Source organism: Poromitra crassiceps (genome assembly GCF_964638095.1).
Source record: "Poromitra crassiceps genome assembly, chromosome: 20".
Taxonomy (NCBI): domain Eukaryota; kingdom Metazoa; phylum Chordata; class Actinopteri; order Beryciformes; family Melamphaidae; genus Poromitra; species Poromitra crassiceps.
Window position 1 is genome coordinate 29102942 of NC_139637.1, and position 26705 is coordinate 29129646.

General features: G+C 42.8%; 1 protein-coding gene across 1 annotated transcript in view; it reads left to right on the forward strand.

Moving 5' to 3' along the window:
• Nucleotides 1-26705, forward strand: part of LOC310795008 (uncharacterized protein) — a gene marked incomplete at both ends in the record, with an annotated part of 49030 nt that overhangs the window by 19949 nt on the left and 2376 nt on the right. Inside the window, 6 exons of the mRNA XM_083657030.1 lie at nucleotides 2165-2393; nucleotides 7107-8904; nucleotides 14242-14415; nucleotides 19608-19781; nucleotides 20493-20666; nucleotides 24183-24356. Of these exons, the coding sequence (XP_083513156.1) occupies nucleotides 2165-2393; nucleotides 7107-8904; nucleotides 14242-14415; nucleotides 19608-19781; nucleotides 20493-20666; nucleotides 24183-24356 (2723 nt within the window). The remainder of the gene's footprint in view (nucleotides 1-2164; nucleotides 2394-7106; nucleotides 8905-14241; nucleotides 14416-19607; nucleotides 19782-20492; nucleotides 20667-24182; nucleotides 24357-26705) is intronic.

Genomic DNA, 26705 nt, shown 5'->3' on the forward strand with positions numbered 1-26705 from the left:
ATCACAGCTAGTTATTATGGTTAGGAGTTACTAAGTTATGCCTAACCTCACAGCTAGTTATTATGGTTAGGAGTTACTAAGTTATGCCTAACATCACGGCTAGTTATTATGGTTAGGAGTTACTAAGTTATGCCTAACATCACAGATAGTTATTATGGTTAGGAGTTACTAAGTTATGCCTAACATCACAGCTAGTTATTATGGTTAGGAGTTACTAAGTTATGCCTAACATCACAGCTAGTCATTATGGTTAGGAGTTACTAAGTTATGCCTAACATCACAGCTAGTTATTATGGTTAGGAGTTACTAACCCAGGGGTTTTGAAAGTGCGGGAGAGTGAGCCTCCCCTGAGAGAACATATAGATAGACAGCTGTGCCCCCCCTCCTTCCCCACCAATTATTATTGCCATTATTGTTGTATGTTCCACTCATACAAACAAGTTCCAAAAATGTTGTAAACCTCTTTATCCTATATTCTTTAAGATCGTCATCCTTTTTTTTTTTAAATATCTTCTTTAAACATTTTAAACATCATCCACTCTGAAGGACTTTTGATAGTCATAACACATCTTTATTCTAACTAGCAGGATACCCGTCCCGTGCAGTGTAGTCTCTCAAGCCAGACTGTCTCTTCTACATTCTGCGAATGCACCTTAAACAGTCTGTAATTCACGCCCACTGAACATGGTCAAAGGAAGTTGTGGGGAAAAAACGCTTCAGACCAGAAGAAGTTTGAACCGATGCAGGTGATTAAAGAACTACGAGCAGATGAGGCGGGACATCCGCTCGGATTTCTCCAATCACCTGCCTTTAGGCGGGACATCCAGGATATCGCCCTATCATCGCTCATTATTTTCCCTGAGTTTCCTTTTCCGTTTTGACCAAGTTTTCCCAGTTCCAAGTACAGACGTTCAGTTGGAAGCTTTTGAAAATTGCGAGAGCAAACCGTCCATTTTAAGAGACAACATGCAGTGTATCTGTGTACCTGTAAATGTTGCGTTATCTGCACGTTCAATCTGTATTGTGTGTTGCAGGCTGCTGCCCAGCACGGACAGACAGTTTCCCAGCCCCATAAATGTCATAAGATTCGTCAGAAATAGCTTCATGTCACGTGGAGTTGCTTGCTACTCCCGTAGCGTCTGCTACGTTAGTTTGGTAACTAACATAGTGGACGCTACCGCTACGTTAGTTACCAGCTGTCCTCAAGAAACATAGCTTCACAGGTCTGTGCGTCCACATATGACCAGCTGTCCTCAAGAAACATAGCTTCACAGGTCTGTGCGTCCACATATGACCAGCTGTCCTCAAGAAACATAGCTTCACAGGTCTGTGCGTCCACATATGACCAGCTGTCCTCAAGAAACATAGCTTCACAGGTCCGTGCGTCCACATATGACCAGCTGTCCTCAAGAAACATAGCTTCACTTCAGCTACCAGACTGCTTTTGATCCATGCAGTTCATCTGTCGGCGTCCTCAATCAGTATCATCAACATCCGCTGCTCTTCCTTTGTATCTTAGGATGATGTCATTTCATGGACAAGAGAAACCTTTGACCCAAATATGTCAGTCCAGTACTTTCCCTACAGCCCCCCCTAATGGTACACCTCCAGTACTACAATAATATAAGCAAAATCCTAATAAGTACTAAGAATAAGAAAGAAAGAAAGATGGATTTCCAAAAATTAAGAAAGTTATCTGACTAGTGTCATGATTGTAATTCTCTGCAGGGCGTAGCATATAAACCATTCTGGTCATTATAATGTCCCAACACAGTCTCACAAAGAATTGTGACATAGTAACGTGGGTCCACAGCCCAGACGTTCTACTTTCACCAAAACACATTTAAAATTGTTCAAAAATAAAGTTTGTTCGGCCACTAGAGGGCGGGGCCGAGGTGAGGATGATGCTCCCACAACTCTCTACTGGGGCAACCAGGAAGTAGCTGTGGACTGAGGCAGAAACTGATGTTCACATTCAACAATTGTAGAGCCATTGTTGTGAAACTAGAAGGCTTTGTGCTTTGGGTCAACATTTCTATTCCATAATTATTTGTGAGATCATGTTGAATGTCCATGCTGCAGGCTTTCAGTCTCTGCAAGATGGATGTAATTCTGTGTGCAGATTTTAGTATGAAGGTTTAATATGTATATTATTCTGTTCCAGCTGCTTGAGGAGAACATCGTCACCTTTGTGAAGATGGAGCTGAGAAGGTTCCAGAGGGTTCTGAGTCCAGATGAGGCAGAATGCTCAGAGAGTCAGAGGGAGGATGAGGAGGTGGTGGATGGTGAGGAGGAGGAGCAGAGGAGGAGCAGCAGAGAGGATTTTCTAAACATCACACTGCTCTTCCTGAGGAGAATGAAGCAGGAGGAGCTGGCTGAGGAGCTGCAGAGGAGTAAGAGTCTTTAACAGCTTTAATGTCATGGAGAGAGAGGGGAGGTGGTGGACAATGGCTGATTTATGTCTGTTAGAGTTTTGTTTGGTTTTCAAGACAATGATGCCACCTATAAGTGAAAGAATTGGCAAAACAATATCCACCTTATTTTTGAATGCCCCACTGTAAAAAATAATCATGCGTGCAAGGTCCGGTTTAACGTGACTTATTGTTGCTGCTTGCCATTTCCTAAATGGTATTCTACTTGATTTGAAAAGATGGCCGCTAACACAGTCCCTTGTACCCTGGCTGAATTGAACATAACTTGGCCAATAAGTATTTAACATACAAAATAAAACAACCCGTAATATCTTAATTTTATTTAGAATGCAGAGGACATGTAACTGTTTAGTTAAACTTGCATTCCAGGAATATTGTGCTCTAAAGATGACGATAGTGGCTCGAGACTGTTTCGTCCTGAAACCCACACGCTTTGCGGTGGTGGTTTTAGCGTAACCTATGTGGGATTCGAGGCGTAACCTATGTGCGTTTTAGCGTAACTTATGTGGGATTCGAGGCGTAACCTATGTGGGGTTTGGCGTAACCTATGTGGGATTCGAAATAACGCATCCGAGATATAAAACGTTATGAATATAGCCACGGTATAAACAACAAACTAACGCTGGTGATCCGTATGGAAACAGTGTTACTCGAAATGGTTAAAAGTTCTATCAATTTGGTCATTTAGTGGCGTTTTACTGCCATGTAACATAACTAACTAGCGGCTAATATTAGCCACAGCAGGCGATTACCCATGAATGCACTGCGGTCTTAAAGGGATATTTATCGACGAGATTTTTGCCAAGCTGGACCTGATTAGTGATTTGCTCCGTTCGCCCAGACGGGTGTCAAGCTGTCAGCAACAAGGCTGGGAGGATCACACCGGAAGAAAAACCCATCAGCAGATCAGGCAAAAATGGCCGCCAAAAATAAGGTGGATAGGAACAAATAATTTGGGGCACCTCATCTAATTCATTTGAATCAGGTGTGCAAGGAAGATGCCATCAAGCCACAGTTCTCAACCGCAACAAAGAAAGAACATAACGACATATAACGAGAGAGAAGAACATTATATTTTTGCTATAGTTTTGCTCATTTTGATCTCATTTGACTTGTTAAGACGTGTTAAATTTTTTCTGAATGTATTTGGGTCATCGGTTTGGAACATGCCAAATCCATTCCAACAAGAACACAGGATAAAGAAACTGTGAGTTTAGCCCTCCTTCATGTTGGAACTTTACAGTTTATGGTGGCTATAGTTTAACATAAAAGAAGCCATGAGCATGTCCAAACAAGATCTATTAATTACAATATTTAAAGGTCAATGAGCAGAATCCCTCTGGATAATCTGGTAAAATTATTCATTTGTTAATGTGAGTGTAATACGCTGAACACAGTGGTGCACAGTAGGGTTGGCATGATGGACGATGGCATCGACCATCGTTGATGGGCCGACCCCCCATCGACCTCTTAGCCTTCTACATCGGACCATCGTGATGTGTGTTTGTGTGTGTGTGTGTGTGTGTGAGTACGCGTGCGTGTGCGTGTGTGTGTGTGCGCGCATGTGTGTGTGTGAGTGTGTGTGTGTGTGTGTGTGAGAAAGAGAGACAGTGGCTCCTGCATAGGGATGCACCGATTGCCATTTTCTTGGCCGATTCCGATTTCCGATTTTTGAATAGTCTGACTTGCCGATACCGATTTTTGCCGATTCCGATTTTTTTTCTCTAAAAAACAACAATTGACAGCTTACACAAACGTTTTTGTAACTTTGTTTGAAAATTAAGATTGATAGAACAATTCTAATGGGGATCCAAATAAACAAATAAACAATTCTTATCATTTGCATGAAGTAGGACCATCTCACTCAAACACATCTCAAAATAAAAGTGTTCCAGGTTAGGCTACTGGACAGAGCTTTTTTGTGCAAATACAATGAATACAAAAATTAAATTAAATCCAATAGCCTATATCCCACAGCTATCATGCATTTACTTTTCCAAAAGAAAACAGGTGCAACAGAACATCAAAATGATCCATGGACAAGGAGTTTATAGACTGGCTCCAGACCAGTCCTCTTGAGTAGAGGGGAAATGAGTTTATGAGTTACAGTAACGATCTTCAGTCTGAATATCAGGCGGAGTTTACACACAGTCCGAAGTTTGGTATGCGTATTTTTATCTGCCATCCGAAAAAATATCGTCACGCACAGAAATCCTTGCACACTTGTGAGTCCGATGCATTTTTATTATTATGTCCGTCGTTCTCATGTCGTTCTATTTGCAATACGAAACAAATAGTCTCTCCTGTATTCACGTTGCAACATGAGTGACAGGCTGAGGCAGCAGCGCTGATGTGGAATGGAGAATGCAGGTCGGGGAATGGTTATACTGGACACAATGCTCACGTTCACCTCGCCAAGCCGGCTGTGCGCGGTCGCGGGTTGCTGGAGCACCGCTTCCCGGGGAGAGAGAGCAGAGAGAGAGGGGCCAGTGAGGTGAAGCGAGCCGCTCAGACTGGACTCCAGCCGAGCGGGACTCGGCCACATCTCTGTCTCCACGGCTTATTTTCGACTTGCATGTGTGACAAACTGCGAGATTTGTCTACTTCACTGACTGTGAAAAAAATCCACAACGAGGAAGGTATGCTGGCATGTGTGGTGTGGTGGCTGGGTGCCTGTCTCGGTGCTTTGGGGTGGGCGCACGTCATGTGAAAATCGGCTCACAGAATCGGCTATTTAGAGTGACCGGCGCAGATCACCGATCGAGGCCGATCACGTGAAAATCGGCCATTTCCGGTCACGTGCCGATCGATCGGTGCATCCCTACTCCTGCATGCTGAGCAGAGAAATGTGTGACGCAGCAGTGAGTGTAGTGTGTGTTCAGACTATTTGTCAGTGAATAAATGCTACTACTGTACATGTGTATTTAAACATGTTTCTGATGTCCGCATTGAGCCTCGTTAATACTTTTTTATTACAAACCTGTTTGCCGTCGCTTGTCCTTTGATCCACGTCTTATCTCGTCTTTTTTCATTTTGTTTTTTTCTCTCTCGTTCTCCACATGCCGAGTGGCCTGCTCACCAGAACATTACTCTGTGCTCAGCTCCATGAGAGTAACGTTATGGATATGATTAAAGATAAGATAGGCTACTAATCATGTTCAACAGTCTGTCCTGTACACGGACAGACTTTTAAAAGGGAGCCGTTGCTCAAAATGAGAGAAAACCTTGCTATGACAGTAAATATGTTTTGAGTGTTTGATTATTTTAAGAACACTCTTTTGTGAATGTTTATTCACGTTAACTCGGGAGAGACTCAGCAGCATATCTGTTTAGGAGCGGGCGGCTGTCATAGGCAGATGAGGGCGCACTCTGTCATAGCCTCAACGTGAGACTCATCAGTCATTGAATGACTGATGAGTCACGTTGAGGCTACTCTGGCTCAAACCAAGGTTATTATAGTTAACGAAAACTAACGAAAAAACGAAAACTAGAATTGAAAAAACATGAAATAAACTGAAATAAAAATAAAAACTAAGCTTTACAAAAAAAACGATAACTAACTGAAATGGTATTGTGTGTTTACAAAACTAACTAAAATAAAATAAAATTGAAGAGAAAATGTCCTTAGTTTTAGTCTTTGTCAGTTTACAGTATTTCATACATAATAAGCCTATATTTTGAGTGGAGATGAAATCTATTTTCCTAGATCCATCATATTTTATGAGCTTTTGAATCTCACCCCTGACAAACACCCCATATTACAAAAAAAAGAGGAAAGGGGCAAAAAAAGAGTAAAACTAACACTGAAACTAATAAAAACTAAACTAAAACTAAGCATTTTCAAAAACTAAACTAAACGATCAAACCCACCTTAAAAACGAATGAAAACTAAACTGAAATTGAAAACTAAAACTAAAAACTAATAAAAATAAAAACTAATGAAAAAATCCAAAACTATTATAACCTTGGCTCAAACTGGACCGTGCGTGAAGTCGCTCTCATTTAGTGTAGAGAACATCAGTTTGAATTGATGAACTTACCGACTTCCAGCTCGCCAAAATGAACGTTTGAGAGTAAGGAGACTAAGGACAGGTGGTCAGCTCATTATGCGTCACATGCTGCAGCATGTGGAGGACGCTTTGACAGTAAGCAAGACGCAAGAGAAAAAAGACAAAAGAGGGAGACGCAGATCAAAGGACAAAGCCACGGCAAACAGGTTTTTAATTAAAGATTTTAATAACGAGGCTCATTGCGGCCATCAGAAACATGTTTAAATGTACCTACAGTACCATTTATCCACTGCATTTACACACCTATGGGCTCTGGCTGCCAGGCAGGCACTGCTGTCACAACACATACACCCCCCCCCCCCCCCCCCCCCCGTCAACGACGATGCCATCGTGCATCGTGAAGTTTCACTGTAGAACCATCACGATGCCTATTTTATGCCTATTTGGTTGACATCGCACAGCCCTAGTGCACACTGCAAAACAAAACAGCACCACACCAGTTGTCTTTCACACTGAGCTGCACACAATCAGGACCTGTTTGTCCACCCACACCACTGATGAGCTGAAGAGATGTCATGGAGGGGAGATACACATTTACCAGGAAATGTTCACGTTTCTGATGTTTACCAAAACATCTGCTCACTGTTGTTCTTTGTTCTTTCAGAAACTCAACATCCACAACAAAAACACAAATCCAGTCTGAAGGAGAAGTTTCAGTTTTTGTTTGAGGGGATTGCTAAAGCAGGAAACCCAACACTTCTGAATCAGATGTACACAGAGCATTACCTCACAGAGGGAGGGAGTGGAGAGGTCAATGATGAACATGAGGTCAGACAGATTGAAGCAGCATCCAGGAAACCAGCGAGACCAGAAACAACCATCAGATGTGAAGACATCTTCAAACCCTTACCTGGAAGAGACAAACCAACCAGAACATTGATGACAAAGGGAGTGGCTGGCATTGGGAAAACAGTCTTAACACAAAAGTTCACTCTGGACTGGGCTGAGGACAAAGCCAACCACGATATACAGTTCATATTTCCATTCACTTTCCGAGAGCTGAATCTGCTGAAAGATAAAGAGTTCAGCTTGGTGGAACTTCTTCATCTCTTCTTTCCTGACACCAAAGAAGCAGACATCTGCAGCTTTGACAAGTTCCAGGTTGTGTTCATCTTTGATGGTCTGGATGAGTGTCGATTTCCTCTGGACTTCAAGAACAACGAGATCCTGATTGATGTTACAGAGTCAGCCTCAGTGGACGTGCTGCTGACAAACCTCATCAGAGGGAAACTGCTCCCCAAAGCTCGCCTATGGATGACGACACGACCTGCAGCAGCCAATCAGATCCCTGCTGAGTGCGTTGACATGGTGACAGAGGTGAGAGGGTTCACTGACCTGCAGAAGGAAGAGTACTTCAGGAAGAGATTCACAGATGAGCAGCAGGCCAGCAGAATAATCAAAGACATCAAGACTTCACGAAGCCTCCACATCATGTGCCACATCCCAATCTTCTGCTGGATCTCTGCTACAGTTCTGGAGAATCTGTTGAAATCCAGTGAGGGAATAAACCTGCCAAAGACCCTGACTGATATGTACATCCACTTCCTGGTGGTTCAGTCCAGACAGGTGAACATCAAGTATCATGAGAGAGCTGAGACAGAGACCAGGGAGGTGGTTCTCTCTCTGGGAAAACTGGCTTTTGAGCAACTGGAGACAGGCAACCTGATCTTCTATGAAGCCGACCTGACAAAGTGTGGCATTGATATCACAGCAGCCTCAGTGTACTCAGGACTGTTCACACAGATCTTTAAAGAGGAGTGTTTGCTGTACCAGCAGGACAAGGTCTTCTGCTTTGTCCATCTGAGCATTCAGGAGTTTCTGGCTGCTGTCTACATGTTCCACTGTCACACAAACAAGGATGAGAGGGTACTGGAGACATTCCTGAAAGAAGAAGAAGAAGAAGAAGATGGTGAACAATCCTTGGATGTCTTTCTGAGGAGAGCCATGGTCAAATCCCTGAAGAGTAAAAATGGCCACCTGGACCTCTTTGTCCGCTTCCTTCATGGCCTCTCACTGGAGTCCAGCCAGAAACTCTTACGAGGCCTGCTGGGTCAGACAGAGAGCAGGCCTGAAAGCATCCAGAGAGCCATCGACAACCTGAAGAAGATGCACACTGATTTGGGCAAACATGCACACTACTTTACCTCTCCTGAAAGAAGCATCAACATCTTCCACTGTTTGATGGAGATGAATGACCAGTCAGTACACCAGGAGATCCAAAAGTTCCTGAAGTCAGAGAACAGATCAGAGAATAAACTCTCTGAGATCCACTGCTCAGCTCTGGCCTACGTCCTGCAGATGTCAGAGGAGGTTCTGGATGTGTTCGACCTGGAGGCCTACAACACATCAACGTTGGGGCGACAGAGACTGATCCCAGCTGTGAGGAACTGCAGGAAGGCTCGGTTAGTACTCCGTTCGTAACAGTATAGAACAGTGTAGACAAGCGGTTTTAAAAGTGTGAGGCGCGACGTGACGCGGAAAAAATAAAGAAAATGCACAGCCTCCACCGGACATGTCTGCGCAGTCACAAAAGTAGCGTACGCGGTTGTCTGCAGAGAGCCTGCGCGCACACCCTCTGATGACGGAATTTACGTCACGCAGACCGTGGCTTCATCCTGGGGCACAGCACCAGCAGTCTGACTGCCTCTGTGAGGTGAGCTCAGGCTGTCAGAGGAGAAACCAGGAAGAAGGAAAATTATTTTTTTGAAATGCGTGTTTCACCAATCCGATTGCAGCAGTTCTTTGTATGTACATCAAACACACATATGGTCATATTTTTGTATCTGTTGGGGAGCCATTTCAGACAAATTTGACAAGATTTATGGGGCTGGAGAGCTGTCTGTCCACGCTGGCCAGCCTGGCTGCAGACACAGTCCATAGAGGATGAACATACAGAGAACGCAGCATTTACTCGATACACTGCACGGGGCGGGTATCCCACTAGTTACAATAAAGATGTTAAAGATGATTTAAAAAAAACAGATTAAAAGCCCTTCAGAGTGGATAAAGATGTATCAAATGTTTAAAAGATGATATTTGAAAAAAGCAGGATAAAGAGGTTTTAAAATATTAAAGAATATCGGATAAAGATGTTAACAACATTTTTGGAACTCGTTATGCCAGAGTGGAGCATACAACAATAATAGTAGCTAATAATGGCAATAATAAATTGTGTGTGTGTGTGTGTGTGTGTGTGTGTATGCGTGCGTGTGTGTGGAGAGGGGGGGGGGGGGTTAGTGAAGCGCAGCTGTCTATATGTTCTCTGAGGGGAGGCGCTTTCTCCCACACTTTAAAAACCCCTGGTGTAGTAGACTAGAGTGACCTTCATACCTGACACCATCAGAGTTACAATAGAGATCTACAGTTCCTCAAACACACTGTCGTTCTACATAGCAGTGATACACAGTGTTGGGCGTAACATGTTACAAAGTAATGTCTTAAGAGTACAGTAGTTAAAAGTAGTGTCACTGTAATCACATTATTTTTTGCTGTAACAGAGTAAAGGCATTACTGTTGTTCAGGGTTCAGTCACATTCCAGTGACTCCAGTAACAGATTGGTAGTTTCTTGAGTTTAAGGGCTCTAACGTCGCAAAGGCGGTAATTTTACGTTAGCGCCCGAATAGCGCCACGCAAAGCCATAAATGTTTTTCAGCTTTAATGCTGTTATGGACGTATGCATACGGCTCTCTCTCCTGCATCTCCGCTGCAGGGTTACTGCGTGCGTAATTACACAGCATACTGAGAGCCTCGATGAGTGATGCTGCTCTATTTGAAGTTGAATTTTGTTCCACCAGCACACATTGTCTTGTTATTTTTTATTCGTTTCTATTAATGTATATACATTGAATCCCACCAATTTAGTCTTGTCATTTTCCCCTTTGCGCACATAAAGACACATGCTTTCCTTCACTGTCTGCTTGATGGTGAGAGGAACTTCAGCTGTAGGCTGCTCGTGACAAAACCAGACATCGAATTTTCAACAGTTAACTTTTGCAGTAGCTAGGCCTAGGTTACTGGCTATTACTAGGAGGTGAGGCAGTTAAGTTGAGCTGGGTAGTAACATTATAGAATGACAGTATGCATCGTGTCTCTCTCTCTCACTCCCCGACAAGGGAAGTGGAGAGGGCTATTGCGGTGCTATTAAACGTAGCCTAATTGGAAAGGATCAGCATTTGCTTTTTATGTTCTCCTACTACCCTTTCTCCTGCCTAAAGTAATCTACTGTTACACCACAGACCTGTATGGTTGGGAATTATGTAGCCTAATAAAACCAAACAAATTATCATTTTTAAATCAAGGTGTGTTTTTTCTGCAATGTAGGCTATAGTTGAAAATCAACGTGTCATTCTGAGGAGGGAAGAGTGTGTGCAGGCGTGAGGTGTGAGAGAGAGACATCCATGCCGTGCGTAATGTATCCAAGCGAGGATTTCCTGCACTGCATGGAGAATACTGTTTGCGGCCCATATCGCTCAGGCGTAGTGTTTTCCCCCCGCTAAGACCTGCTATTAGGTGGCGTTGAAATTGAGAGCACCCAAGGCACTTTTTTCTAACACATTGCGCTGGAACGCCTATTTTGGCACGGCCAACGCCCAAACCTGTGTTTAGGCTCGGAACATGGCGATGGTATCTTCGCCAGATGCAAAATGACACGTGCGGGAGGCAGATGATAGGCCCAGGCGCACGGACACGCCTGGGCCACACCTACACCTGTGTCTGCACTTAGATTCCAGTTCAAAACTGGATGGTGGAGGCAGACGATGGCTTAAGACGCAGAGAAGATAGCATAAGAGGTGCGCAAACAATAGCGCCGTACGATAGCAACACCTGTTTGATATTCCCTTAAGTGGCCATTAAAAAATAACATTATTTGGGTAGTTTATGTGAAAATTATGAGGTGAAAATGTTTGTTAATATGATCGATTATACCCCCTCTCTCTCTCCGAAACCGCACGCGTACACACACACACACATACTGCATCATACTGCATCGCCCAGATTAATTAATCACCAATGCCTTAATGCCAATTAATAGCCTACTATAATATTAGTCTACAATTATTTCCCCCCCTTTGAGTAGCCTACATGCATCTTTCAGTTCCCATCTTGCTCCCTCAGGAAAAAAATAGGCTACAAATAGGGGTTATTGGGAAATGAATTGAGAAAACTTGGACATTGTAGCCTACTTGCAATATTATTGTCAATCAAATGTCTCTATTTCCCCCGTTGCAAACACGTTTCTATTTTCTAGCCAACCAAAGAACCCGAATTGCATAAATTAAAAGCTGCAAATCACAGATGTTTTTAAATGATGCGATGATTGTTGTGAGATGTCAACACACTTGAGCACACCCCCATTTTGCGGTGCGCTCAGCGCTAAACACGCGCAAGTGCTAAATTACCGCTTTTACGACGATAAGGCTCCTGGGCCTCTATCTTCCCAAAAGCGCTAATTTAGCGTTTGCGCTCGTTTAACGCCGTGCGCAATGCAAATTGGGGGCGGACACAAGCGCATGCCTGTGATAATTGTACTGGGAATTGGCTGCCACAAGCCAAAGCAGGCGTTTCAGCGCTAAAATGTGGTGATATGGTGATGTGGCATTATGCTATCGTCAGCAGCGCGCAATTACTTTGCACTAAGAGCTTTGAAAAGGACCTCTTACACGCAAATATCTCTCTGCGCTGTGAGCGCACTGTAATCTCCGTGCAAAATCCCTTTTGGATATGTCATTACGCACAGCCTTGTCATGCCAGGACATCAAATTATGCTGCTAAAATTGGGTATTAGCAGATAATTCAGTGAGGCAATCAACTATAACTCACTGAGAAACTTTTATCACATCGCAAAGAGGGACATGAATTGAGAAAACGTGTTAGACAATGGACATAGGCTATTTACCATCATAACCCGGAGGGTCGTTGGCACCACAGACGATCTGTCAATAAGCTCTCTCTGATCTTGCATGAGTGAGTACACTCTATTACGCATGGAGAGAATTACAGCATATTGCATGCCTCGGCGCAAACAGCCATTGCGAGACGGGAATCTGTTTGGTTTTGATTGATGTAATGCCCAGCATTGCCTGGCCACACCCGTGAATAATCCTGGTAGTTAACACCGCCCAAATCCCGTTTGCGCAGGTATTTTGGGGCGGAGATGATTTTGGCACGGCTCTAATTTGCGCTTGCGACACGTGTTGTGAACGTGAGGTGGGGATGCTTTTTTTTGCTGCTGGGCGGGGGAGCAAAACTTGGCAGAACACCTGGCGGACGGCGCAAGGCGGACTGTTATCTTCCCATGCCTTAAGGCACGCGCAAACTGCTGCGCAAGCTCTATTAGGGTATAGCGCCTGTTGGAAGCTATAGCCCCTGGTCTCAGCTCTGAAGTCCTGGGGCCCTATCTATCTTTGTAGTAATTCACATGTATTAACTCTCACATCTAAAAAGGACACAGACTCACTGCTTGCCTCTAATGTGAAGGTGATGGTAGGAACTCTAGAATTAAGAAATTCCTTCAACCCCTCCAGCTCCTCAGATGAACCAGTGAACACAAAACAAATCATCAATGTATCTGTACCAACATTTGACAAAAGAACAAGAAGGATTGTTCTTATAAACATAATCAATCTCAAATTTGCCTCGTTTTATATATGAGGTCACACCCATTCTCTCATTAACACTGAGGAAAGCCACAGGCTGAAACACCTCAGTTCACTGCTGCTGTGTGGATTAAAACCTTTTTTTCAAACTTGACATGTGAGCGCTGCTAGTTCCATTTGACTTTTCAGTATTTGCTTGAGCCTAACCTGAGTGAAGAAAATATATGAATATATAGGCTACAATACAATAAGCCCTATTGTATTACCTGCCTTCATTTGAAAAATCCCTTGCCTCCCTTTCTCTCTCTCCCTATCTCTATACCTATCTCTCATTCTCTCTTGGCAATGTAAATAAATAAATAGATAATGAAGAGTTCATTTGCAGAAACAGTTAAGTGCCATTCTTAAACTGAATAGACAACACCTGTTTGATACTCCTGGGAGCGCACATTAAAAAATAACATCATTTGGGTGATTTATGTGAAAATTATGAGGTGCGAAGCAGATATATAGCTGGAGAGCTATCAGCCCGCACACTCACCGGATAATTTAAAGTCTTAGGTGCACGGCACAAGAGTTTCTTGAAGCAATAGAGAAGGAGCCAGCACTCAGAGAATCCTTTTGAGGGTTTTTATTCCTGTTGCACCACAACGTACGCGTTTCAGCGTTAGCCTTTGTTAGCCAACGCTGACGAAGGCTAACGCTGAAACGCGTACGTTGTGGTGCAACAGGAATAAAAACCCTCAAAATTATGAGGTGAAAATGATTATGATCGATAATACAAATATGTGCTGGGTTCTCCACACCCACAAACGGTATTAAAGGGAGTGAGAGACGGGAATCTGATTCGTTTGATTGATGTGATGCCCAGGGTCTGGGCTTTACATCAATCAAACCAATCAGTGTGGCCTGCATCATTCTTGCCTGCACAGGTGATAAGCACGCCCATTTCATAATTTTGCATGGAGCACACAGGCATTTTGCGCAGCAGGGAGAATAGCAGAGGGTTTGGTCACGCCTCCAAATTGTACCATTGCCCCCCCCCCCGTTAAACACTGCACAATCGCTAATCAGCGCGTTTGCGAAGATAGAGCCCCTGGTCTCAGCTGTGAAGTTCAACTTCTTCTTTATTCTTTATTCAGATTGAGGTTCTGCTGGTTGACAGAGGCTCACTGTGAAGTCGTGGCATCAGCTCTGAAGTCCAACTCCCATCTGACAGAACTGGACCTGAGTGACAGCTACCTGCATGGTTCAAAACAAGTGAAGCTGCTCTTTGCTGGACTGGAGAGTCCACACTGCAGACTGGAGACTCTGAGGTCAGACATCATATTAATAATGTGGTGATATGAATATTATATGAATTCTGTAATGTGTGGACGTCTGTATAGAGTCGATCAATCTGAAATCAGACATGATCTGGTTTTAGGGGCTTAGATCTCAAATTCTACTCATGTTGTTGGCCTTAATCATTTTACTCTGGAGAGGAGAGATAGGGAGAGTCATATAGGCCCTAATTCACCTGATTACTATTTATGCAACTTCTTTGATTCCGTTATATAATTCTTGCCTTTAAAGGATGGCTTTACTGGTAATCAACCCACTTTGTATCATATATCATCTCAGTAATATAAGCACATGGGCAGCCTTTATCTTCTCTCTCTGTTTACCTCACAGAGAAAAATGCTCATGCTCCTGTCTGCAGAAACTCTGTCCCCGTCAGCTGCAAGTCATTAAGGCTCCTTAAGGCTCTCAATGCATTCTCCGTGGATGTGTGCATACTTAAAAAAAAACAAAAAAAAACAGTAACAGCCGCCCTCAAACAGATTCCACGTCTCCAGCAGAACTTCCGCAGCTCCGAGAGAAAGAGAAAGAAAGAGAAAGAGAAAGTGGATTATATCACACAGCATCAGACTCCAATGCTTCATGTATCACAAACATCCACCACTGCCAATTTAGCATGTTTCAGTGGTGTTGATGTGACTGGAGCTACCAGAGCTACACACATTTTAATACCTTTATTTGTGTTCACATTTAGACAAAAAATCCTTGAACACAAACATTAATAGATGCACAATCAATGGGAAATCTTATAGTGACAGATGTATCTAGACTGAATCTATGGATAAAGGAAACAGCGCCTGTAGCAGGGACAGGGTACAGTGTCCCTGCTACAGTAGCTATTTTGAATGCTAGATTCAGTTATAGTCAGTTTACAGTAGGCCTGACTGAGCAGTGAGTGCTGAACTGCATGTATTCATGGTGAAAATCCTGAAAGCATTTAGTTATGTTATCTTAAGCTGATGAATCTGGCTAACTCAGTTAGCTGGAAAGCTAGTAGGTCTAGATCAATTTTAGGCACTGTAGCCACCAGTGTTGGGCAAGTTACTTTCAAAATGTAATATACTACATATTACTAGTTACTTTCATTTGAAAGTAATACGTTACTTTACAATATTACTTTCTGTGTAGAGTAACTCGTTACTTATTACACTACTTTTGCATTACTTTTACCAAAACAACAGCAGCAGCAGAATGACATCGCTGCTCCGGAACCATCCTGAAAAATAATTTCAACTGCCTTGAAGTCAGTGTAAACAATCCAAAATTCTAAATGTTATAATTTTCCTTTGTTATTGTCATCTATAGTGGTTATTTCGGTACTTCGGCCGGCCACCCGAGTGGGCCCGGCCTTCGGCCGGGCATCTGCACCCCTTCCTATCTAGGATTCACCCCTAGTCATCTTGTTCTGGAACCGGCCCTGATGTCATCACTGATGTCATCCATGAAGTTCAAGTTTATTCATATGTCCCAGAAGGGCACTTTGGGTTGCAGCAGAGCAAAAACATAAAACAGTCGTAAAATCACACAAGACTCGAGATAAAAACATGAAAACAAAGTGCAGACACAAATAGACCGTAAAACCATAAAAACCATAAAAAGACCATAAAACCATAAAAACAAAATGGAGACACAATAGACCACAACGTAGTACAAAGTTGCAGTTCAGTTCAAAAGTGCCAGTGTAGTTTAAAGTGCATTAGAGGCCATGGCTGATAAGTGCAAATGCAAGGCAGTCTAAGAAGGACACTTAGCCACACAGCGCTACATATTACAGAAAATAAATGCTACAATATAACTATTGTATAGGAGAACATAAAATAAAAAAAACATCAAATAGATGTTACATTATATTCTCTTAAGTAGCATTTAAAGCTCGAATCGAAGCAGGCACAAAGGAATTCTATTTTTCTTAGCCAAGGGAGCACGAAGACGAGGCCAGATGTAAGCAGCTCATATTCAGAGCTCAGCGGATGGGCATTGTCTGAGCAGATAGCCCTTGCTGTCATCAGTGATGTCATAGAGCAGGCGAGGCCGCGATGCGCAGTGGTCATCAGTGATGTCATAGAGAGGCGAAATATGAATGGCGGTGAACGGAGAATAACGTTACTTTTTTGATCCCGTTTGAGTTGTGCCACAGGGTGCCAACATTAATTTTCTCAATTTAAAACATAACTTTGCATGTCAAGAAAGTCGCAGTTTGTCGCCAAACTGTTGCACTATAAGTTATAAATCAGAAAGACTACATACGCTGTTGCCTAAGTGACGTCACTTTCTCTACTGGCAAAGCTGAAGACCGACGACATGCCACGAGCTTCCACGAGCTATGTAGTTTTTATACGAAACTAACCCCTAAGTTTCAGTTTGACGACAAACTGCAACTTTCTTTACATGCAAAGTTATGTTTTAAATTGCCAAAATTAATGTTGGCACCCCGTGGCACAATTCAAACAGGACCAAAAAAGGAACGTTATTCTCCGTTCACTGCCATTCATATTTTTTTCAGCGCTGGTACAGGAAGTGACGTTTCACTTTGGCTCTCTATAAGAGCAAGTGAGCCAGCACAGCGGGCGAGCTGCAGGGTGGGCATGCCGCCTAGGATGTTCAGCTGTAATAATTTGAATTGTTATAATAGTATGATCAGATCTCGGTCACCAATCATACATGTTGCTACCTTGGAAACAAGAGAAAAATAAATGAGAAAACAATCAATACGACTACCTTGTCCTCTAGGCCAGTGGTTCTCAAAGTGGGGTCCGAAAAAACTATTTTCACTATAATTCCATCCATAAGTATCACAATGACAGAATACATGACTATTTTGGTCATGGGTTTCATACACTTTCTGTAATAAAACATCCAAAAGCAAATATCTTATCAGATGGGGGACCCTGAGACAAAATCTTATCAAATGGGGGTCCGTGGTCTAATTTGTGTCAGTTTAGGGGTCCTTGATGTGAAAAAGTTTGAGAGCCACCGCTCTACACCATGTGTATCTGTTTAAGTCAGGATTCTGTATAGCCTCCAAATGTCCACTAGATCTAGAGATGCCTTCATTCCTTGAATTTCACAGAGAGCCTGGGGATGGTTATTGTAGGAACGAGTACCTGCACGCTCTTTGTTTATATTTAAAGATTGGATTATCTTCATTTGGAGCATATATTGATTATATTGATGTGTAAATTATCTATTGTAACATCTAGCATAGATCTCCATCTTCCATTATCATCAGTTTGGACAGCGTGGACTGTGTGTTGCAATTCCTTTTTTTTCTGATCCCCCCCCCCCCTAGTCTGGGCACCTTTTACTCCGCTTTTTGTCATGGGGGCGTAAACCAAGGAAACAATACCGGAAATAAGTGTGCCAAAAAAAGTCTTTGTTGCCGTTAGCTTGACGCGGTGAGGTTACGTTAGCTAGAGCCTGATAAAAAGAACAACAACACAAGTTGTATAGTAGCGTTAGCACATTTCTCTAGTAGTCACTGCCGAGGAAGGTTTCTGGAGAGCTAAAGACAATGGAATACTCGTCATGTGAAATCTTATGATCAATGCCCATGTCTTTCCCAGCACCGGCAGCAGAGCGGAGATGCCTTTGGATTTCAACTATTGTACTTTATCCTCCATTATCGGTAACAGTGGACAGACAACTATAACTACTCCATCAACTGGCCATTTGTTTGAAAAGTAAAGCTTCTGTATTGCCTTAAAATATGTGATATTGTGAATCTGCAATGTTTCTACAAGAACTTCTAATAAAAAACTTCGTTCGGCATGTTCATATTTTGTTAATGACTGATGAGTCTCGTGTTGAGGCTAGTTGTTTGCCGTTTTATTTTCTTATTCGTTGTGTCTGATTGTCAAGTTACCGAGCTATTTCCGCTGTTGTTTCCTGTCTAGGGCGGGCTCTAGACAGGAAACAGGCAGGGTGACAAAATCACCATCAAGAAAAACCAATCACCATCAAGAAAAACATGTATGTTAGGGTTAATGCTCCTGTCAATGCCCCTGACCAAGGTACTGGCAAAAGAACTGGAGTTGGTCCCACGGGCGCTGCACAGTGGCTGCCCACTGCTCCTAGTTCTAGGAAGGTTCCTAGTAGAGGATGGGTCAAATGCAGAGGATGAATTTCCCCAAGGGGATAAATAAAAGGATAACTAACTAACTAACTTAACTTGTAAACGGAGGCCAGGCTCTTTCTCGCCGAGAAGAGCCTGGTGACGCGAGGTTACCCCCTTTCCCCCCCATTTTCTCCCCAGTTTTAATTGGCCAATTTCCCCCTGCTGCCCCAGTCGGTGCTCCAACCTCTGCCAATCTGGGGAGAGCTGTAGACTAGCACCATGCTTCCTCTGACACATGCGCAGTTGCCAGCCGCTTATTCTCACCTGACAGCGGGGAACTACACCGGCATGGGAGGATCACACTATTGCCACCAGTTTCCTTCCGCTCCGAAACAGGCGCCCCAACTGACCAGAGGAGGCGCTAGTGCAGCGACCAGGACACACCCATAATCCGGCTTCCCACCTGGAAACACAGCCAATCGGGCCTGTATGGACGCCCGACCAAGCCGGAGGTAGCATGGGGGCGTGAACCTGCGACCCTTGTGTTGTTGCAGTTCATTCTTAAACAAAATCATACCTATTTCTAAGACCATGACTAAAATATATATATATATATCCCCAGCCCATTCGGATTTCCATTTTAACTCACTTCCTAGATTTGATAAAACCCTGCAATATTTGATTTGCTCTGATCTGTTGCTTCCGTATAGACAAAAACAAGGGTTCAGGTTAAGTTAGGGTCCAGTTAAGGTTAAGTTCCCCATCCAATTCAAATTCTGCTTTTATTACAACCTTTCCAGATAAACTGCCATCTGAAAATTGTGTCCCCAAAAAGGGGATTCTGGACCATAACTAAATATTTATTTATTTATTTTAAACTACTTGGCATTTACATGTATTCATCTGGTCTGTTCCAGCAAGTTTTCAAGGAAAATGGGCCAATCCTGAAACAGAGGAGTGACAGTCTGTCTGGTTTCAGATGGAAAGACTATATAAGGCTGACATGATGCTGATCCACACTGACAACATGCTGAAGTCCATTGGATTATAAGACACTGGATTGGTTAAAGCTTTAATGGAATATTGTATTTTATTGCTTTATTCTTTATTCAGATTGAGTGGTTGCAGCTTGTTAGAGACTGACTGTGAAGTTCTGGCCTCAGCTCTGAAGTCCAACTCCTCCCATCTGAGAGAGCTGGACTTGAGTTACAATGACCTGCAAGATTCAGGATGGAAGTTGGTCTCTGTTGGACTGGAGAGTCCAGAATGCAGACTGGAGACTCTCAGGTAAAATCAGTTTACAGTTTTTCTCAGTTGATTCAACACATTTCCCAAACTGAGGTCCATTCTCTCAAAACAGGATTCCGGAATCTGCAAAGGTTGTCCAGAAGGTTTTACTTGATGATTTGACTTTTATTGATACAGCTTCACACCAGTGAAGCTTGTTGAAAATAGAGCAGCTAGATGTTAAACAGTGGGAAGGTGACATCATCATCTACCTAGTTTTAACATCTGTCCACTGGTTACTAGTTAGAGAATTCATATTAAAATGTCACTGAACACATTTAAAGCAGGCTAGTTTTGGTCCTGAATTACAATGTGGAGATAGTTCCCTGTGAGCTGAGACTGTGGAAAGCCTTTCCCGAGGTACTGAGGCTGCAGATTTACTATCCATTTGTTTTTAAAGTGTTTCCTAATTTATATCCACTTTTTTCTTTTTTCATGGCTTGTTTTGCAGCATAACAAATCATGTGCCGTTTTGGAGGATTTATTGATCCAATCACCTTATAGCACCATGTGTGGAAATCAAACCAGTTTTCCTGTCAGTGTTAGTGTGGACCTGCTTTAGACCAGGGCCTCAACAGTACAGTCTGTCAGTAAAAATCATACAATGATGACATTACACATAAGGGTCAGTAAGCCTCATCAACACAGTCTGTCAGTAGAAAAATACAATAATGACACAATATAACAATAACATGTCTTCTTGTGCTTCAGGCTGAGTGTCTGTCAGCTGTCAGAGAGAAGCTGTGAAGCTCTGGCCTCAGTTCTCAGCTCCCAGTCATCTAGTCTGAAAGAGCTGGACCTGACTAACAACGACTTCCAAGATTCAGGAGTGAAGCTTTTCTCTGCTGGACTGAGGAGTCCACACTGTAGACTGGAGAGTCTCAGGTCAGGATCACCGTTACTGTTCAACAGACCATTTAAATTCTGCTCTACATTCATATGAAAATACCTGAACTCTCATTTTCCTGCTGATGTGATTTTTGAAACAGTGTTTCCCCTAGAAAAATGTTCAGGCCTGGAGGGATTTCGAAACCTACCTCGACCGCAACGGTGGGGGCCGTCGCTGGCGACGCTAAACTTTTAGCTAACCTGTTCGAATCTATGTTCGCAATGGCATCCCAAGTATCATCATACTATTATGGGATGCGATGCAAAGTTGTATTATGGGATGTGCGTTTCCCAGGCAACGACACACGTTGACATGTTTTGGAACAGCGCTGCACGCTGGCACAATGCTCCTAAAAGCAATATGCTTATTGTTTTGAATGATTTGGCATCTTCTATTACTGTCAACACTAGTATTGCTGTATTGTAATAATATGCCATAAAGGATTATTGACATTTTTGAGAGATAAAAAAACAACAACTATCTAAACAAAAAAACAAAAAAACATTTTATTTTATTTTTTATTTTTGCAATTACTTTTCTGGCCTGGCGGGGGCGCCGTTGGCGAATGGTAGGGGAAACACTGTGAAACCAGCTGAGAAACCAAGATTCAGCTCTACTTTCTCTCCTGCTGAGAAAACATTTCATTATTTCTCTCCACACTGCATCTGTTGGTGAAACCTGAAGCAAAGGTTTGTCAGATTCTGTTAAACTGAGAGCAGAACTGAATAAAAACACAAATCTTGGAGACAGTTTTTTGTAATAATGTGACCTGCTCTGATGAAATCAGTCACATTGACCCAGAAACACATTTTGAGTTTTATACACTGTTGGAAAGAGGAAAATGTGCGCTTTCTGGTGATGTCAATTATCAAAATTATCTTTGTTCTCCAAATATTGAGTGAGATGCAGAACAGCTTGACTGTTTCCAAACTGTTTTGAGAAAAACGGCCTCAAAGTTTGACAAAGTAAGCTAGTTATGCTTGTCAACTTTATGAGCTGCATTTGAATTTCACAATAATCGTTACAGAGAATGAAAACCAATGCTTTATTTTACTAAAATCTTCTGAAACCCCAAAACAGCCAGAATCAGCATTTTCTTATAAAATCACGTTTCTACACAAACAGCGGACCTGTGCTACATGTGACTGATTTTGTCAGAGGAGGTCACATATAATAAGTGATTTCAGAGCAGTTTATTCAACATGTAGCTGGTTTTAAGAGCTTCCACTGAGAGCTATGATCTCTTTTTTTAGAGGGTTTGGTTTAGGCTCAAAATAAACAATGACAAACTATTAGTGTTGAGTGATGAAGCTGAATATGTTATTACAAAAAAATGTTCATATCAGGCGATGTTGAGTTTCATAACTATGCAAAATCACTTTCTGTAGGTTTCAGTGGTTAATTTAGCTACTGAATAAAAGTTGAAAGAGTCAAATTTAATTTCAAACACATCTTTACTTCAAAGTATATAGAGTGGAGCACACCCAAAAAGTTTGAAGAGGTGCAGACTAATGTAAAGTCAAAGTAACATAAAGAAAAGAAGTTGCACACTCAAAATCTCCTCTGCTGTGTTTTAATGGTTACACCAACATGTTTCGGCAAAAGTGCCTTCGTCAGGGTGCAGTACAACATAAGGAGGTGTGACCCTTTTTATAGGGCACACCTTCTCCAATCAGTTGCAGGTGAGACAATTACAAAAAGGGTTAAAACATATATAAATACAATAAGGTACAGTAAGGTACAGTTTTTCATTTCCAACAATCCAATGATCTGTTTTAGGAAAAAGCATTTTACAATTACAATATACAATCATTAATATTTTTTTAAATATGATGCCAAACAAGGCATCTATTTAGGCAACAAAGTTGGCCTAATTGTCTCAATTTACACAGCAATTCAATAATAATTCAAAGAAACGGCCTCAGGTCATAATCAATATTTAAACCATTAGGAGAACGTGTATTTAGTTCATACATCCAGTATGCTTCTCTTCGTAACAGGTTACGTTCTAGATCTCCTCCTCTCCTAGACAGAAATACTTTTTCAATCCCTGTATAGCGGAGTGATGAAATGGACTGCAATGGGAGAGGTTTCATCTTTGCGTCTAATAGCACTGCAATGTTCTGCAATTCTTTGCTTAAGTTGGCGTTTTGTTTGACCAACATACCCCTTTCCACAGGAGCAAACAAGTAAATATAAACACATCTTTACTGCCACAATATTCCCCTTAAGCCCAATGCTGTCTGTCGACACTTTTGAAACCGTTGCCGACAGAAATGAGGGCTTGAGTCGACACTTTCAAGTGTCGGCGAGAGGTGTCTGCTACCTGGTGAGATTTCTAGTGTCGCTGACTACGTCACAGTGTCGCTCAAGTGTGATTGGCTTGGCTATATAGACAGCACGCGCTTTGATGACACGCGCTTGACTTCCTTGTTTTGGTTTTTGCTGAAATTAAATGAATGAACGTGTCGCTGCTATTTTTATCAGCATGTGTTGATGTATGACTTCGTGAAAATCACAAAGAACACCGTGACAAACAAAGACAGAGAGAGAGGAGGTGAGTTGTGTGTGGTTGTGTGTGTCATTACATCTTGCCTCCGACATGCTTTCACTGACAGCATTCCCTCTCTTGGCTGTCTGCACTAGTTCTCTGTCTATAGCGTTCGAGTGTCACGTGACCGTTGAGCCGAGGAGAGAAGCATAAATACAGCAACATGATGCACTTTCTTTTTCGTCTGTGACCATGTGCTGAGCGACACTTTCTAATAAGTATAAATTAAGCTTTAGTTGTAACATGGAGGCTATCCAACACCTGACTGCCTTAAAGACAAGACTATAAAGTAGTGAGCAGGACCAGATGCAGCTGGAGCAGTTTGTAGAGTTTGAATGAGGAGAAAACCTGAAAACTCACATTGAACACGTTGGTGAACACATTCAACAACAGATCCTCCTGGAAGACAATACAGCAGCAACTGGTCCGCAGTTACATTGCATTTCTTTTCGTAATTCACACTCAAATTAATATTGACAGTGGCAGTGAGCTTCAGTTGGTGCTCTTGGCTGAAGGCCTTTCAGCTGCCAGCTGGCTGCCATGCAAAGAGCTGAACTTTGTTACACCATAAGCAATCATGCTTTAGAGCAGTGTTTCTCAACTGGTGGTCGGGACCCAAAGGTGGGTCGCGGGGCCTTTTTAAGTAGGTTGCAGATGTGTGCATGATAAAAAAGTTTACTAGTCTACTTATTGAGGATGCTGGCATCGGCGACCAACATTACTGTTTACCATTACTAGTACCATATGAAACTAGAAGACCTAATGCATCCATTAGTACCAACATGCCATGCTAGCTTGTTGTGAAGAGGGCTAAATTACCCTACAATTTAGGCTAAATTCTGAAAATGACTAAGGGAAAATGTTGGTCATGAGGCTAGACCAGTTGAGAACCACTGCTTTAGTGTGTGTGTGTGTGTGTGTGTGTGTGTGTGTGTGTGTGTGTGTGTGTGTGTGTGTGCAGGTTGTCAGGCTGTCAGCTCACAGAGGAAGGCTGTGCTTCTCTGGCCTCAGCTCTGAGCTCCAACCCCTCCCATCTGAGACAGCTGGACTTGAGCTACAATAATCCAGGAGCCTCAGGAGTGAAGCTGCTCTCTGCTGGACTGGAGGATCCACAATGGAGACTAGACTCTCTCAGGTATGGAGAGGAAACGTCTGCTAGAAGGCTGTGCCAACTTGTGAAAAACTGATGTTTGGTCAGGACCCCTTTTTAACACACTAGATACTCCTTTTTCCTCATTCTTCAACACCACGACAGCGTAGCAACAACTTGTGTTACGGTTATGTTTAGGCACCTGAAGCAACTTGGTTAAGGTTAGGTTTGGGTTAGGCAGGCTTAAATAATATTAAATGTGACTTACGGTTGAAATGTAGACTTACTTTGAACATGCTGGGAATCGAACCCCAGTCTGCAGCATTGAAGACGAGGGTATATACCCTGCTGCTCCTCTCTCTCTCCTCGCCTGTTCATGCCCATTTTCTCTGTCCAGAGAATAATATTCATGTATAGAGTTGTCTCCATGTTGCCAGACACTATAATGACAGTTTGAGTCTCCCAGCGTCAAAACAAGCAGTTTTAGCGAACGTGGAATGACGGTGCACAATTGCCCGACTGGGTTACACTGGTAGTTGTTTGACGATATCGCTTGAGCTGTAAACAAGGCTATCTCGGTAAGTACTCAACCAATTTGAAAAAATTATGTCACGATGAGTCCCTTAGACACATACCGTGTGGAAAATAAGGTCCACGTTGAAAAATAAACAAAATTATCCTTTAAGGTGTTGTCTTGCTGGCTTGTTCTTGATTTACTTCGCCTTATAATCGCAAATGTAATTTCTGCCGATATGACATACTGATAAAAAGACACTGCAATTATGCTCAAATGCTTGAATGAACGTTGTTGTTGTCGCTAGCAGAACATAGATAGCTCTGTGGAGCTGATGGGAGCTACTTTGCGCGTTGTGCTAATGATAAGAGCTAATAATCTGTTGAAAATGTGTTTTTCCTGGTTGAAAAAACACAGTAATAAGCAGCGGGACTGCAAACTGTGCTTTCAGAAAGGCTCTTATCAAGATCGGGACTGCCTGATGTCTGAAATTGTGTCTAACCAGAACTTCTGGTTTGGTCAGGAAATAGCTATGTATTTGCTACTAAATCCAGCTGTGGCTCCTCGTTGTAGCTTCATGCTATTCAGTTCACACAGTTCAGTTATAGAGAGAAGATTTTGAACAAAACTGAAACGTTCAGCTCTTGATCCTGAATCTGATTCAGTTGCTTTGAATAGTGTGAGCCAGAAGCGGAGTGGACAGCCGATTGTCACACACACACACACACACACACACACACACACACACACACACACACACACACACACACACACACACAGACACACACACACAGACACACACACACACACACACACACACACACACACACACACAGCCTCTTGTTACATCACGTCAGGCTCCACACTCATGTTACCTAACTTTATCATGGTTAATTTAAAGAGAATCTTAATTTAAAGAGTATCTCCTCAACACTGCAGCTGCTCCTCCTGTTATTTTCTATCAGTCTGTCTCCTCAACACTGCAGCTGCTCCTCCAGTTATTTTCTATCAGTCTGTCTCCTCAACACTGCAGCTGCTCCTCCAGTTATTTTCTATCAGTCTGTCTCCTCAACACTGCAGCTGCTCCTCCAGTTATTTTCTATCAGTCTGTCTCCTCAACACTGCAGCTGCTCCTCCAGTTATTTTCTATCAGTCTGTCTCCTCAACACTGCAGCTGCTCCTCCAGTTATTTTCTATCAGTCTGTCTCCTCAACACTGCAGCTGCTCCTCCAGTTATTTTCTATCAGTCTGTCTCCTCAACACTGCAGCTGCTCCTCCAGTTATTTTCTATCAGTCTGTCTCCTCAACACTGCAGCTGCTCCTCCAGTTATTTTCTATCAGTCTGTCTCCTCAACACTGCAGCTGCTCCTCCAGTTATTTTCTATCAGTCTGTCTCCTCAACACTGCAGCTGCTCCTCCAGTTATTCTCTATCAGTCTGTCTCCTCAACACTGCAGCTGCTCCTCCAGTTATTTTCTATCAGTCTGTCTCCTCAACACTGCAGCTGCTCCTCCAGTTATTTTCTATCAGTCTGTCTCCTCAACACTGCAGCTGCTCCTCCAGTTATTTTCTATCAGTCTGTCTCCTCAACACTGCAGCTGCTCCTCCAGTTATTTTCTATCAGTCTGTCTCCTCAACACTGCAGCTGCTCCTCCAGTTATTTTCTATCAGTCTGTCTCCTCAACACTGCAGCTGCTCCTCCAGTTATTTTCTATCAGTCTGTCTCCTCAACACTGCAGCTGCTCCTCCAGTTATTTTCTATCAGTCTGTCTCCTCAACACTGCAGCTGCTCCTCCAGTTATTTTCTATCAGTCTGTCTCCTCAACACTGCAGCTGCTCCTCCAGTTATTTTCTATCAGTCTGTCTCCTCAACACTGCAGC